Source organism: Magnolia sinica, chromosome 1 (assembly GCF_029962835.1).
Source record: "Magnolia sinica isolate HGM2019 chromosome 1, MsV1, whole genome shotgun sequence".
Taxonomy (NCBI): domain Eukaryota; kingdom Viridiplantae; phylum Streptophyta; class Magnoliopsida; order Magnoliales; family Magnoliaceae; genus Magnolia; species Magnolia sinica.
Window position 1 is genome coordinate 34,240,004 of NC_080573.1, and position 16,304 is coordinate 34,256,307.

Here is a 16,304-nt window from a genome sequence, read left to right on the forward strand (position 1 = left end):
AAAGATGATTGCATAAAACTCCTAAGGCATATCTCCATTTCTTCCATCCAGCTTGAACTCTACAAGATCTTTCTCAATCTCTCCATATCGAGCCAAGATATCGAAAGTGAACATTTTGGGATACTAAGACTAATTCCTCATTCATACTACTATTGTTACTAAAATTGCACTCCATGTATTATGTTTTAGTCTGACTAGCTTTGATGTTATTAAAGGACACAAAGTCAATAAAACACTCAAAGTACTTGGAAACCAAATAAAGACACAACTGCGGAAGGAACCAAACATCCGAGTGAGTCAATGAAGAAGGAATATCAAAAATCTTTTTACACTAATGCATAACTAGATCTACAGTGCTTTGCTAACAAGCATGACTCACATTGAATTTCACTCACAATATTTGAAATAAACAAGAAAGGAAGGATTAATTTGATACTAGAAATTGGCACATAAATGTCGCTGCCAAAACATTACTGTCTTTATCCAAATCATCACCACAAGAAGATTGAAACACAAATATGATATTGTTCGAGGTCCACCACCCTCAAGGACAACCCCAATCGCCTATGCAACTTCGGGTCCTAAAACACACAATGAGATGGGGACAAAAAAAAGTCTAGATACCCTACCTAGGCACCAATGGTCCCCATCACTTAACCAAGGTCTGGCTCCAGGCTCTAGGCTCTAATTTGTAGGAATTACTTCCATTTTCTGGAACATATAGGCCCTCGTTTTGAAATCAAAATCTCCCCAAGGAATGAAGAGAGTGCAACCCAACTATATGACACCACTCCCCCCTTTTATGCACAATTTAGGCCACGGAAATCTGATTCCTTCCCATAAGCCACATCGTTCAAGAATCTTCCCTGTGGAAATTCATTTTCCACCAATTAATCCCTTATTTTTGAAGGTTTTTTGTGCGCCTTTTATTTAAACTCAATTTCCAAACTACTCCACGGTAGTTCTTTCCCTGTAAAGAGATGCCATGTGCCCCTTATCTTAAAAGCTCCATAAATTACTACCAAAACCCACCAAGTCTCTGAAAAAAGGGCCTTTATCTTTTGCACCTCCACAACCACTCTCCCTCATTTTCTCCATTCTTCCAACACAAGGAACCCATTCTCTTTGAAGAAATTCCTGCAAAAACTAAATGAAAGAAACGGAAGCTTACACTAGAAGAAAGCAAAAGGTAAACAGGATTTAAGAACTTTAAAATCTTTCCCAATCATTCTTGGCTAAGAAGAACACCTCAACCTGTAAGGTTTTGAGGAACAACTCAAGTAACCATTGCAGATGGGGGGATTTTATAGATCTTTCCTTTTCTTCACTTCAATCACCATATTACAAGAAAACACTTACAAGCCAAGGCCCTCTGTTGAATCGAGCAAGAACATATATCAAGAATAGAGTTCCAAGAACTACTCACCATGTTTGCCTCTTCATTTTACTCTTTAGTTTCATTTCTTTTTTACATTTCACCTGAAATTGCTTTTTAGAATTTCAATCCCCAGAGAAGAGACCATGTCTTGAGTCACATGGACAGAGAAGGTGCTTAATGCTTTCTCCATCACCCGACCAAGACCAATATGGAGTCACAAATACAGATTCATTGGGATTCTTGACATGGACGGAGAAGGTGCCTAATGCTTTCTCCATGTCTTGACCTGGATTCTTTGAGATTCGAGACCAATATGGAGTCACAAATACCAAACGCAAAATCCTTCCATCTGGAAGACTGGCTTCATGGCTTTTGTAGCTGTTTCTGGAATCCCCAAATCTGACTAGTGGCAAATACATTATTTATCTTTTCTTTTACACCTAAAATTTTTCTAGCAAACTTAACAGTCTGTTTCAGAAAAGGTTACACTGCACTTGAGAGCTTCAGTAAGTGAGCGAACAGACTACAAATTAACTAACAGATATAGCATGTGAAGAACAAAAGACAAAGATAACAACAGAGATACAAAGATGGTACCTATTCTCTCAACATGTGTATAGGACCCCCTATCAATCCTCACTCAACTGGTGTTAAATGACAAGGAATATGAGGAAAATTGAGAGTTTGTAACAGTAATATGATCCAAAGCACCAAAATCTACGATCTAGGAAAGACCAATAGATGATGCAGAGACTAAGTGAGAGAAGGCAAGCAAAACAAAGTGATGAAAAGGCACTTTTGAGAATAGTAAGATGACAAGTGAGTTCTGAGATCTCATTAGAAGATTATTTGTCAGAAGAACCCGAGGTAGATACATCAGACTCAATACAAGCACCCCTTTCACCTTCAGTAGATGCAGAACAAGCTTTCCTTGGAGGAACCAACTAGATTCCTGCGATGTCTTCCTCACATGATGTGCACATCCAGTGTGTACATTACAGCTTCTCTTTGTCATCATTCAAGACATTACAACAAACACATCCAACATAACTGTGAATAACACATTGACATCATCACTACGATAATTAAATCCACCAAATTGACCACCACAGTCCTGCCATCCATGAGCCTAACCACCATCTAGATTCCTGCAATGTCTCCCTCTCATGACGTGCACATCCACAGTGTATACAATACAGCTTGTCTTTTTCATCATTCAAGACATAACAAAAAACACATTCAACATAACTGTCAACAACACCATGTCCATGTGATCACCATGATAACTAAATCCACCAAATCAACCAGCACAGTCCTGCCATCAGTCATCCTAACAACCACCTCTTCAACACCATGACCATAATAAGACCCTGCCAAAGGAGATTGTTCGGGGATATTATTTACAGCCAAACAACTTTCAGTTCTCTTCTCTGAAGCAACAAGTAAAATGTTCTTGAGGATTCAAGAGGTTCTCGACCAAATTTACGAGAGAACCATTTCACACTCTAGATTGACACCCACCGGAAAATCAAATATTTGTAGTCCTATCTGCTCTGCATTTTTTTTTATCACAACATGACCTAATGGGTCGATTGTGACTCATCTCAAGACGCATTCTACGGCGAGTTATGCAATAATCCCTCAGAGACTTGTCATCTTGGCAGAACGGAGTTATCTCTCTAGTGAGCTGAAATACCCTAGTAAAATTCTCTTCTGAGAGTAGGAGACTGCAATAGATTCCCAATATTTCTTTTGCGGTCAAACAATACATGAATGTCTAATTGATCTCTGGTTTCACTGAATGCAGTAATGAAGACGTGACTGCCACTTAGATTGGACAAGATACCTTCTATTGAACTAATGCTCTTATCTATAAACATAAACCACTAAAAACTTCACATACTAGAACGGATCTAAAAATAATAATGCCAGCACAATCTCATTATCACAGAAGGGAACATTGTTTCCACATCAACGTTGGAATATCCCCCAAAAAACCTGCCCAAAACAAACAGCCCCAGATACCATTGAAACAACCACAAAACATCAAAAACACCATATGGAATCACCAATATGGGAGTTTAAACCAAAAGTGCCCCAAAACAGTAAAAAGAAAAAAGCATCGTGCAGCGAGATACCCCTGCAAAAGACATAACGACTCCCTCGACTCTCAACAGTCTTAAATGATTCTCGTCTTTGGTTTAGTACTCCATCAACCGAGACAGACTATAGCAAAAATAAATAAATCACAGAGAAAACAGCACAAGCCAAAAGTAAAATTGAATTTTTCCAAATTTTCTCTAGATCTTAAAAACACCACTTGAAACTTATCAAAAGATCTCAAAAAACACAATTCCTCAGGAGAACAAGAATGCTCTGGTTTTTGTGATATGAGACTTGATTGGCAAAAAGCCCTTAGAGATAACAAAATGGTGCATCTCTTTCCTTAGCTCCCATCTTCTTGAGTCAAGCTTCTTCTCTAGACCTCTGATTGTTCTACCTCCTTTTCTAGTATTATTGGAGTCCTTGGTCAAGCTCACAAGCTCCCACCATCCAATCAGCTTCTCCTTATTTTCTTCTCCAATTCTGACGGCATTCCCACAAGTTCCTGCTGCATAATCAATTTGTAATTTCCCCTAGCGGAAGCCTTGCCCATGCTATTGTCAGATTTTTAGACATGGACAAGGAAGTGAGAGAAACCAACCACTAATAATGATCGTCCCTTGACATGGGTTGGATATTTGTTCATGTGAGTGTGTGTGTGTCTGTGTGTGGATTTGCCTCATCTCTCCCCCTCCCCCTTTTTGGACCTTTTGCAACTGAATGCATCAAGTTGAAGCTGGCCCTGAAATCGTGTGTGTGTGTGTAAAGCATTGTTCCGAGTATCGGTGATACTATCAATAATATCACACCGATATTATCAGTATCTCCACCTCAGCGATACCAATAACACTTGTATAGAATAAAAAAATTCCAGGTATTGGCGATGCATTGACAATATATCGCTAGGAATCGCCAATGCATCAATATCGTCAATGTATCGCCAATGTTTTCGACCGTGTAAATTCCAAATGCCGCTTATATCACCAATGTGTAAGCGATATTTCAATGTATTGACAATATTTCGATAATATCACTATAGTATCGCCAATGTATCAATATCACAAAAAATCTATTTATTAAAAAAAAAAAATCCATCTCAAATTTTTCTTATGGGTGGGGATGGTATGATGAAATGCATTGTTTGTGTGTATATGTATGCATGCATGGATGGATGGTTGGATGGATAGATGGATATATGTGCGTATGTGTATGGATGGAGGGATGGATCATGCATGTTTGCATATATGTATGTGTCATCATATGTATGCATGCATGGATAGATGGATGGTTAATGGATGGATCATGCATGTGTGTTTGTATGTAGGTATGCACATGTATGGATCAATGGATGGATCCACCAATTTCCCCATGTTTCCCCAGTGTTTCTCTAAGTCAACGATACATGCTTTTAGGCCATCATTGAAGGGAAACTTATTATTTATTTATTTGAAAAATGAAGGGAAACTTATTATTTATTTATTTGAAAGATGAAGGGAAACTTGTTATTTCATTCCTAAATATGCAAATATAAGTCTTTTTGCTATTATTTGATTCTTAAATATGCAAATATGTTTATAATAGCATCTCCTGAAGTACCATTGAAAAATTCCACCATTTTCCCCGAGTCAATGGTGCATTTTTGTATCTCCAGCCAGCGATACATGTCATGATACCAATACAATGAACGTTAGTGTAGAGAGAGAGAGAGAGAGAGAGAGAGAGAGAGAGAGAGAGAGAGATCTCCTAGTCCACTGGTTGGATGATATTGGTGATTAATTAATGGTAATAAATACAAGGGAGAGGAGTTATTTCACACGACTATTGGAAAAGGGAGTTGGTGACTTGGGAAGGGAGCACCTTGGTGTTTATGTGAAATCCACCCTGACCACTAGGTGTGTCACACCATATTAGGCTTATGGCCCAAAAATCCAGCCCCATTTGTTATTCAGGTGGACCACACAATTGGAAATAGTGTACAAGCAACGCTTACCCTCCAAAATATTTCCTTTGGTTTCGCCCACCTAAATCACAAATAAGCCTTTTTTGGGGCATCAAGCCTAATTTTGTTGTGGCATCTAATGGTTGAAGTGGATTTCATATGATCATCAGAGTGAATCCTGTAAAATTCTATGGAGCAGGGCTTTCTCCCAACTATTTCCTTTGATGTGGCTCACCGCGCACATGAATCACATATCAGCCTGATTTTTTGGACCCACACCTAATGTGCAATTAACATCAAATGGTCGGAGAGGATTCGCATACATATCACGGTGGAGCCATATAAAATAAAGGGTGGTCATCCCTCTCTTGGCTATTACAAAAGAAAAGAGATTTCTGCTGATATATTAAATTTAAATTAAAGAGAGAGAGAGGGAGAGAGGGAGAGAGAGAGAGAATTTTATTGGACGCATTATTTTAACAAGCTCACCATGACGTGTATATGAGATCCACTCTAATCGTTAGTTGTGTAATCCTGCATTAGGCCCATGGCAAAAAAATCAAGCTAACCTATGATTTAAGTGGGCCACACCAAGGAAAATATTTGGGAGAGAGACGTTCACACTTGAATTTTACAAAGCCCACCGGATTATTATAAGAAGTCCTCTCCAACCATTAGAAGCCATATCAAAACTTAGGCTTAGGGCCCAAAAATTAGGTCCACCTATGATTCAAGTGGGCCATGAGCCTAACATGGGGTGACACACCTGGTGGTCGAGGTGGATTTCACATAAACACCACAATGGGGCCCACCTGAGCTACCACTCTATTTTTCCAAGTCATGTGAAATAACTACTCTCACTACATATTTATTAGCATTAATTAATCACCAATATCTAAGTTAGTTGGATGTTTAACCGGTTGGACTTGAGAGTTTCTCATGTATATAAAATTTATGTATATATATATTTATATATGTATGTAGATCGTTCAAAAAAAATTATATATGTATGTATGTATTTATGTACTGGATGGTGTGGATATATGGAAGCATAAGTAAGAAAAACTAAAAAAAAATGAGAAATGCAAAAGAAGCTAACCAAAGAAGAATGGATATGATGGCATGCCACCACTACTTATTGTCCCCTGGATATATTCAATCTCAATAACAATGTATACATCCATGATGCATTGCATTGGAGTTGGATTTTATATACATATATATATATATAGCCCAATATTCAGCTGCGCACCATTTCTCACAAGTTCTCGTGAGAACTTTATAAGAACTCTTCACACGTGATGTAAGCCTATAATATGAACAGTCCACATGATCCAGCACCCATGAAACACCCAAGGCCTAACTTTTACCCTAATCCAAATTTTTGGTGGGCCATGGCAAAAGAAAACAGTTTCCTCCCTTGATTTGCATCTCTCTTTGCTATGGCCCACCAAAGTTTTGGACCAGGGTGAAGATCATAATACTCTCATATTAGTGAGGAACCACATCAAAGCAATTGCTCAAATTGATGCAGAAGTTGAAGACACACTAAAACCATAAAGGAGATATCGATAGAAATCCATGAAAAGGACTCCTCCCTAATGCAAACTCTGGGGAAGAAGATACTCTGTGAATTAGTAACAAGTAAAACAATGAAATAAATACGGATTTCCAAAAGGTAGAGAGAACAAACAGTGTTCCTGTGCGTGTCAGCCCAAAAATATGAAGATAGAGTTCTCCTCTAAGCAAAACTTATGAAGTCTATAAATGATTGCTTCATGTGTTTACAATGTATATAAAGAGAAAATGACAATTGTGTGGCTCTATGGCCTCCATTTTCCTGATTGGACAAGATTCAAGAACTCCTCTTTAGTTCCCTACTAATTTTAAAGATAGACCCCATTTTATTTCCACGCAATAACAGCTAACTTGTAAGGTATTAACACATGGGCTAACTTAATAAAACTAAACTCATTCTATGTCATTGCTAATCAATGGAGAATGAATATATTATCATCTTTTCAAAAAAAAAAATGGAGAATGAAGAAAGGCCACAGAGTAACCATTGGAGCCTTATCAACCAAAATTTTATTACTATTTAATATGACGATTACACTAAGGAGGCGTTTGGATCATAAGCTACTTGTGCCATAAGTAGCTTATCTTGATTTCTACTTATTAAACTGAAGTGATTAAGTAACTTCAAATAAAAAATCTACTTATATCTGGTCATAAACCAAACTTATCTCAAATAAGTACCTTATCTACTGCTGTAAGTAGAAAAAGTAACTTATTTGGTGGTATCTAAACGGGCCCTAAGAAAACACACAATACCCTGACATTGACAAGGACACTTGAACACACTAAACGCTAAAATAAGGATCCAACTTGAACACACTAAATGCTAAAATAAGGATCCAACTTCCGCAGGACCAATTGAAAGGACCAACAGCCCACCGCTTGATTTTGGCTCATTTTTGGTCCACGCTCCCCAAAATGAGAACAGGCTGACTTTAGAAGTCTTCATTAGGTTAACTGAATCAACTGCTCTAACATTTTCTTTTTGAAAGATAACCAACTGCTCTAACAAGTGTGTATAAAGAGGGAGAAAAAAGAAAGAAAACCTCTCACTGATGAAAGGTTCTCTCAACATCTGAAAGGAAAAAAAAAAATGTAATCTCAAACACTAACTACCATATACATTCTTAAAAAGTATAAATAGCGAGCAGAATCCTTGGCGACATGCAATGTTTTGAGTAAGTTTATGCTTGCAGAATTTAAGGATTTTAAATGAGTACTCCTCCATTTAAAAGTTCTTCAATTTATTTAACGTAAACATTTCCAGATGAGAAAAAACCAGTAGTCTACTAGTCAGTTTGGAAATAAACCCAATCCAATCCAGTGAGAACTTTTTTTGAGAGATCAATCCAGTGAGAACTTTTCGATCATTGAACGAGAGAGAGAGAGAGAGAGAGAGAGAGAGAGAGAGAGACTCTTTACATATTAAAGCAAAAGTTCACAGGTTAAAAAGTGTTTCTTTTCTCTTTGTATAACTGATTTTCACTGTTCTCAAGACATTTAGTTCCCAAGTTGATATAATCCTCGAATCAATTGCAATTTACACTCCATGGTTAGGATGTGAGTTGCAACTGGAAGTGTCACTGACCAATGGCCAAATAATTTCAAGACAACCATGAAATTGAGATGCTGCAACTGTTATTTTTTCTGATGCAGAACAGTGTCACAGCCAGTCCAATACAAATCACATGAAACAGGATAGAATTAAAGGGGAGAACCACAGAAAATGCAGACAAGCATTATGACATCATGAATTTTTTAAACCCAACAAAAAAATTATATGGAGATGAAATTAAGGCAGCATACTGTAAATGAGAACCAATATAAACTGAGGAAAAGAAGCCATCACGTTAAATCAATGCTCTATTTTAATCTTCAGGATCCAGAAATCATAATATCATAGAAAGGACACAAAGAGAACCATAAATAAAATAAGAAGTTACCAAGGCAAGTTTCTAAAACAGAGAATACCCAGAAAACATAAGCTGCCTCACCAATTCGATGAAGCAATTGGATTTCTCCATCGATTGAGGATTTATCCAAAACGCAAACATGTTGAAGCATGAATCAGCAACCCATTACTGCACAGTTGTATACAAAAGCTCCCGCTCGTTCCCTGACAGCAAGCACATTCCAATCGGGTTCTCCACCACGCTCAGGACCCCAAGAGTGCAGCACAATAACTTCACCTTCAGGCCCTCTACGTCCACCAACCACCAATAATTTATCACCGCACGCCTTGAACGCTAGACCCCAACCGTTATAGGAGTCAGCCCTGACCGGCAGTGCCCTCACAACGTTCCACGTATTATTTATCTTATCATATATCTTAACCTCATTTGTAGATTCGTCAGCAGCATAAAGCTGATTATTTACAACAGCAACCAGAGGAGGGCTCTGCGCTGCTCTATTGCCACGTGGATACATATTTCTTATCCTCCTCCACGTCCTTGTCTCAAGGTTATACTCCTCGCCACAAGTTAAAGAATCTGCATTACTTGACATGCCTCCTATGACATAGAATTTCCCATCCATAAAAAAGCCAGAACACAATTTCCTTGGTAGGTTCATGTCGGGCAAAGCTTCCCAAAAACCCATCTCAGAATTGTACAGCTCAGCAGATTTTAAAACATGGCCATGCCTATCACTCCCCCCAGCAACAATAGCAATTTCCCCATGACTGCTAGAACCAAACAGACAGCGTGGTATGTTCATCAGCGGGCATCTAGACCAATCACGTGCTACCAAGCTGTACATCCATATTGCAAATCCTGATAATTCTCGACCGAAAACAAGCAATTGAGTCCCTACCGCAAGAGACTCCTTGTCCGCAGAAGAAAAACAGTCGTCGCACGGCATCCTAGGTAACCTCATCCATCTCTGTCTTACAGGATCGAAAGCTTCCCAAGGCATTAAACTGCAGGCTAAGTATACCCAATGTTCGACTATTCCCAGCTGTCTCCTTAATTTGTAAAGATATCCACTACCAATTAACTGTTTGAACCTTTTACTCAGACAAGAAAGTGAGGGGTAATCCGATCTACAGGTCCAGGCAAGGCAATCTAGTGCCATGTCATCGTGAAGACCAGGGAGGAGACAGTCATTTGATGCTTGACCATCGTAATCGCCTCCAGATTGTGTCTTATGTGCCGGTTTTCTCTTCTTTAACCCTAAACGTTCCCAACTAGTCATATACATTTCGCTGTCAAATATGCTTTTTTTAACGTCTTTTAGCAAGTTCCCATTCTGTGCTACTAGCATGTAAGCTAATAAATACCAATTTGTCTGAAACGATCCATGCCCTCGATTGAAGGGAGTGAGGCCCTGTGAAAGCACACATCCTTGAGAACTAACCATAGCTCCTGATTTGCAATCGGACTCTTCCCTTTTCCTTTTTGGCTTCTCAAAGGAACAGCTGAAGAACATCCGAGTGATTGTACGCAGGCAATGCTGTTTGGAAAGACAGGAAAAGAGTAGTCAAAAGGAAGCAGAAATGGAACCACAAGGTCAAATTCTCAGAAAAAATAAAATAAAATAAACCTCACCTGTATTCAACCAAAACTTATCGATTTTCAACACCAAAGCATTTCGATCCTTCGACATAAATCAGAGTCCAAAACATTCACTGTTACCAAATAAAAGAAAAGCATGAAATCAAGCACACATACTGTAATCTTAACAAAAATAAAATAAAATGGACAATCATTTGCATTTCAACAGAATGATCATGGTCATCCAGCAAAGGGGTCACACAGAGCCAACAATCAATATCAAAGATGATAATTTGGTATCTGAAAATAAAGTTCCATGTGCGACTTCCAACGAGAATAATAACACAACCAGATATCAATGAAGTACCCACTATCACTATATCACTATGACTATCCCTTTCCTCCAAATAAAATCTCACCATCTCCTCGGCCTCGCTAAAAGCATCAAATTAGACGAACAATGTAATAAGGAATCAATAGCAAGGAGAACAAAGTTATCAAAAATATCCAAAGTAGTGAAGAATTTGCTCGTTTTTGTTAAATTAGCACTTTCTCTAGCCAAAACGGCAAAGATCTGCAGATTGTGATATCAAAACAAAACTGCCTAATTCCATCAAAACTACACCTTTTCCATTCTAACCCCACTGTAATTAGTCATAGATAGATGAAGCAAAGCAATTAAAGCTTAAACAAAATCTCTACCTCACTTGAGCACAAAAAGGCACAAGTGATGCAAAACCAGAAGGTGCAAATCAACCTGAAGTTCCAGAATCTTAACAGAAGGGGCAGAAAGTACTTTCTAGATATAACCTAAGCAGATCGAAATGATCGGATCTATCAAACAGAAAATCTCACCTTAGTAGAACATTTGTGCCATTCCTATATCAGAATCCCAGCATCCGAGGCAAGCGAAGGATGCAGCACCTTCAAACAGGAAAGAATTCCATATATTTACTAAAGTTTCATCTTTCTTCAGAAAATCAAATCAGATCATCCAAAAAAATCTCACCTCAATACAATATGTCCGCAATTTTTCCACCTGAAACCACAATCCCCACCATTTTCGGCCGGAATATCTCCTTTTTCTTTAGCTGATAACAGCCGAAATCTTCCTGGAGCTACCGTTTCAAAGGAAAATCAACTTCTTTTTTAGGATCGAGCTGATTTCCACCAGAAATCCCGATCGGTAAAACAAGGTCAAAATCAAATGCCGGAATGTCTTCCCCGCGAACAAAATTTCACCCGATTGCAGCAGACAATGGCAGAGATCTTTCCAAAGAGTAAAGATCCAGCCAACAGATGACAACCGCAAGATCAGGCAAGAATTGAAAGCCCGCTGCCGGAAAAAGGGATCTCCTCAGTTCATTAACCCAAATCCGCCAGATTTTGCTGAAGTCCGCGGAAATCTCGCCAAGAGGAAAGATCCGGTAGCCAAAATCTGATCACAAGAGGGAATTGAAAGATCGCAGCCGGGAAAGGGAATCTCCTCCGTTGGAAGGCCGGAATCTGACGGCTTTTCCGGGGATGACGTCAGAAAACCTCGCCGGCGAAAGGAGATTTCCCGATCCGGATCCGAGTCATTTGAGAAACCTCATTTAGAGAGAGAGAGAGAGCTGAGATTTCTCTCTCTTCTTCTTCTCTTTTATTTGCTTTCTCTTTCGGTACCAGTAAGGTTTTAAAAGAACCAAGACAGGGATGGAACCCTCGATCACTCACATACACAACGCCATCTCCACCAGCTCGGCCCACAAGCTTCCCTTTGATCTCTGCAACGTATTCTTTTTCCTCCTCCCTTTTATAGCTGCTTTCCGACCTCGTCTTTTACCGCGATGTAAGATAAGGGCAAAAACGGTAAAATAAGTATAGAAGAGCGACCTGTTTTGTTAAGGCGATATGCGCGAAGGAATATTGATCAGGTGATTCCTAAGAGAGCGGATTAGGTCCGGCCCTGACCGTGGGGCCCACCTTGATGTATTTACTGTATATCCACGCCGTCCATTCGCATTCGTTTTTTCATCTCAATTTAGAAAGCATATCTAAATTTCTGGTGGACCACACCACAAGAAATGTGGTGAGTGACTATTAAATACTTTTTGTGGACCACATGAGTTTTGCACAATCTGGCATTTGATCTTTTATTCATTTTCATTCATCATCTGTGTAATGTTTGCCAACAGGTTGTATGGAAAATAAATACTATAATGAGCTCCAGTGGGCCCCAATAAGTATTTCCAATGACATAATCCACTTTATGTTTAGATCTGCTTCATTTTCTTACTCGGGCCATGAGAAAACAGATGAACTAATGTAAATATATAATAAATACATTAAGATGGGCCTTATGATTAGAGCTGCATCCTACTGGATGAGGTGGGCCCTCCCCTAACAGGCTTCCCAATCATAGACCATTTGCCTACGTGGGATAGTTTTTATAAGACAGGGATGATTAAGTAGGGTAGAATGTAGACATGCCATATTTAAAAAACAAAGGCAGGATAATAGGGTTAGGATTAAAATCGTTAATGATCTATATCTTATGGCCCACCTAATGACCGAAAATTAATGTAAAAGTAATGTTCAAAGAGATCCCCAGACGGTGTAAGGACTGGATTTCTAACATGTAAGCTAAATTGGCTAGCAAGACGCGATTCAGCCGTTCAGCATATTCTCGCGTGGATCGCTGTAGAAATTCGCGAGAGGACGGGATGGGATTCCGTTTCGCACGTGATGGTTGAAATTTCGGCTGAGGATTTATGTAGTGCTTTATGGAGTATTTTTGTATCTTACTCTCGCAGCCTCTATGGTGAGCGGGTTAGACCGTAATGCACATGCAGACCAATGATGGAAGAAGGTATTACATTACTCTCGATGAAGGATGTGTGGTACTGATTTTTACCGGTCAGTTTCATATGTGTGATTTGATGAACCTAGGCATGGATTGAACGTACTTCATAAATCTCTCCAAGGCGCAACTTGGATGAGACGTCCAACCAGTGATGTGGTTGGTACCTGACCATGGGCCCACCTTAATGTCACCTTCCTACATATGATTTGATGAACCTAGCCATGGATGGACCATACTTCGTAAATCTTTGGAAGATTATGGGCAGAGACTTGGTTGAGACCTGTGGATGGTAATTGTACATAGAGTTACCTTAATGGCACTTTCATATATATGATTTGATGAACCTAGTTATAGATGGATCATGCTTCATAAATCTCTCGAAGATTATGAGTATGACTTGGTTGAGACCTGAACGAATGATGAGTGATGTGGATGGTAACTGACCATGGGGCCTACCTTAATAGCACTTTTGTATATATGATTTGATGAACTTAGTTATAGATGGACCATGCTTTATAAGTCTCTCGAAGATTATGGGCGCAACTTGGTTGAGACCTGTACTAGTGATGTGGATGGTAATTGACCATGGGGCCCACCGTAATGGCACTTTCATATATATGATTTGATGAACGTAGTTATAGATAGACCATGCTTCATAAATCTCTAGAAGATCATGAGGGTGACTTAGTTATGACCTTGAACCAGTGATGTAAGCAGTACCTGACCATGGGACCCACCTTAATAGCTCTTTTCATACGTATGGTTTGATGAACCTAGCTAGGATGAACCATGCTTCATAAATCTCTTGAAAATTGTGGGGCACAACTTAGCCTAGACATTGAATGAGCGATATGGGTGGTACCCTAACCATGAAACCTACTGTAAAGGCACTTTCATACATATGATTTGATGATATAAGTTATAGAAGGACCATGCTTCATAAATTTCTCGAATATCATGGGCATGACTTGGGTAAGACCTTAAACCAATGATATGGGTGGTCCCCCACCTTAATGGCACTTTTCATACATATGATTCCATGAACCTAGCCATGGATGGACCATGCTTCATAAATCTCCCGGTCAAGATTGTGGGCGCGACTTATTTGAGACCCTGAATCAGTGACGCAAGTGGTACCTTAATCATGAGCTCACTTTAACATATGAGTTATATATTTATATTGTCCATCGATTTTACTAACTCATTTTATAACACGAAGCAAATACAAATTTTAAGTGGAACAATTGAAAGAACAAAGATGAACGACTATTTAAAACTTTGTGAGCCACAAAAGCTTTGGATCAAGTTAATATTTATGTTTTCGTTAATTCAAAGTGTTCAATGACCATTATAATGAAATTTACCTAAGATTTGCATGTCCAAGGCATTTGGGCTCATGCCCTGTCATGACATGAGTTGGCCTATATACATCAAGGTGGGTCCATGGTTAGGGTAAAATACACATCACTGGTTCTAGGGTCCAGCTAAGTTCCGCTGAAGATCTCAGCCATCAATTATTGGTTGTTTTCATATTGGAGCCACCGTGTGTAAGATCAACACCTGAAAATGCATCGAGAGGCCACACCTCTATGTTGAGTGTGGTTTTGTCATCCATCTGTCTAAACCATCTATTGTGCTGTTTTCTAAATCGTTTGTTTACTGACCATTGATCAAATGGTTAATCTTGTTGTATCAAAGAACTGATCATCCATTGCAGGCCCATGCAATTAAACGGTCTACATCTATGTACCATTTCATCCAAACCACCGGATCCTTACTCAGCCTCAGTGGTTCGAATACACAATGTGAAAACCAATGGCCGGATTTGGATTGAACCTAAGATCCATATTAATCGGATAATCCTCACCCTGTTACTGGGACATCAAATGGACGTTCATAAAGAAAAAATGATCAAAATTCCATAATCGATGAAAAATTGGATGGTCGAGATAACCTGATTAGCGTATCATTTTTATATGCTCTATCCACAATACATCCAACGGTTTAGATGATCCTCATACATTTTTACCACGTGTACATACATGCATGAATAATGATACACGATTCTCCTGACGAGTACCAAACAATTCCTCTTTCTCCACTTTTACCGTTCTCAAAGTTCTCTCCGTCGTTCTGGATAAGGAACCGTAAATGGATATAGCGAAGTTACTTAAATGCCCTTACTATTTCGAAAACGACATCTTTCTTTATTTAAATTACGAAAATGACACTCCCTACTTCTTTTGAACCACGAAGAAGCTTTCATTAATCGCTTTAAATTCGTTTGTCGAAAGTTTCATTTTAGTTTACACCTTGTAAAGTAAATATTCTAATGTACAACGAGTTTGATTATAAGAGAAAATCCAACTACAATTAACTACTAATTTGTCACGTACGTACGAAATCCAAACCGTCAGAAAGGTTATCCACCATGAAAGTATCTATATGGAAAGAAAATGATCTAATCACTAAGTGGGTCACATTACATATACTATCTTATCTAATTTCTATGTACCCGTATGGATTATATTAAATATTTTCTGGTTCTTTTAAAAAATAGTATGCTACTTATAGAAAAATAAATATTTTATATGGGTTGGATTTCTTGATAACGAGATTCAGTTGCATTTTGCACTAGTTGAACCTGTACTACCCGTCCAACTAGTTGTATGTGACCGTTTCTCTGGTTTAAACGTTAAACATTTACTAAGTTTTATTTCCCATGAATTTACGGTTTTTTCCATCCCCATTAATTTCGACCTGAATCCGTACCATTTCCTACATCATGACGTCATCAAACGGACAAAGTGCCTGGCCGTTTGTTGCCGTTAGTTCTGTGGACCGACGTTCCAACTTCGCCAAATTGTAGGGTACCAGTACGTCCTGACGCGAATATAGTCCTGATGTGACTGTCATTACAAGTGGGCCCGTGTCTCGGTGATCTCGGCCGTAGATATCCGGAAAAATCTC

General features: G+C 38.8%; 1 protein-coding gene across 3 annotated transcripts; it reads right to left on the minus strand.

Moving 5' to 3' along the window:
- Window positions 1-3,643: 3,643 nt before the first annotated feature.
- LOC131245425 (F-box/kelch-repeat protein At5g60570-like) lies at window positions 3,644-12,263 on the minus strand. Of its 3 annotated transcripts, none has more exons than XR_009170874.1 (5): window positions 11,499-12,263; window positions 11,345-11,413; window positions 10,544-10,623; window positions 8,993-10,448; window positions 3,644-3,986 (listed from the first exon to the last, which is right to left on the minus strand). XR_009170874.1 is itself a non-coding variant. In XM_058244883.1 (4 exons), exon 4 carries the CDS (start codon window positions 10,422-10,424, stop codon window positions 9,066-9,068), a length of 1,359 nt encoding a protein of 452 aa, XP_058100866.1. In that variant the 5' UTR covers window positions 10,425-10,448; window positions 10,544-10,623; window positions 11,345-11,413; window positions 11,499-12,263; the 3' UTR covers window positions 8,828-9,065. The 3 variants fall into 3 exon arrangements, 1 of the variants encoding a protein (XP_058100866.1); XR_009170873.1 differs by having other exon boundaries at window positions 3,644-3,989; XM_058244883.1 differs by lacking the exon at window positions 3,644-3,986 and having other exon boundaries at window positions 8,828-10,448.
- Window positions 12,264-16,304: the final 4,041 nt, after the last annotated feature.

What these genes read in the sequence shown, in the direction of transcription:
- LOC131245425 (XM_058244883.1), bottom strand. Translation starts at nt 10,424, where the DNA reads ATGTTCTTCAGCTGTTCCTTTGAGAAGCCAAAAAGGAAAAGGGAAGAG.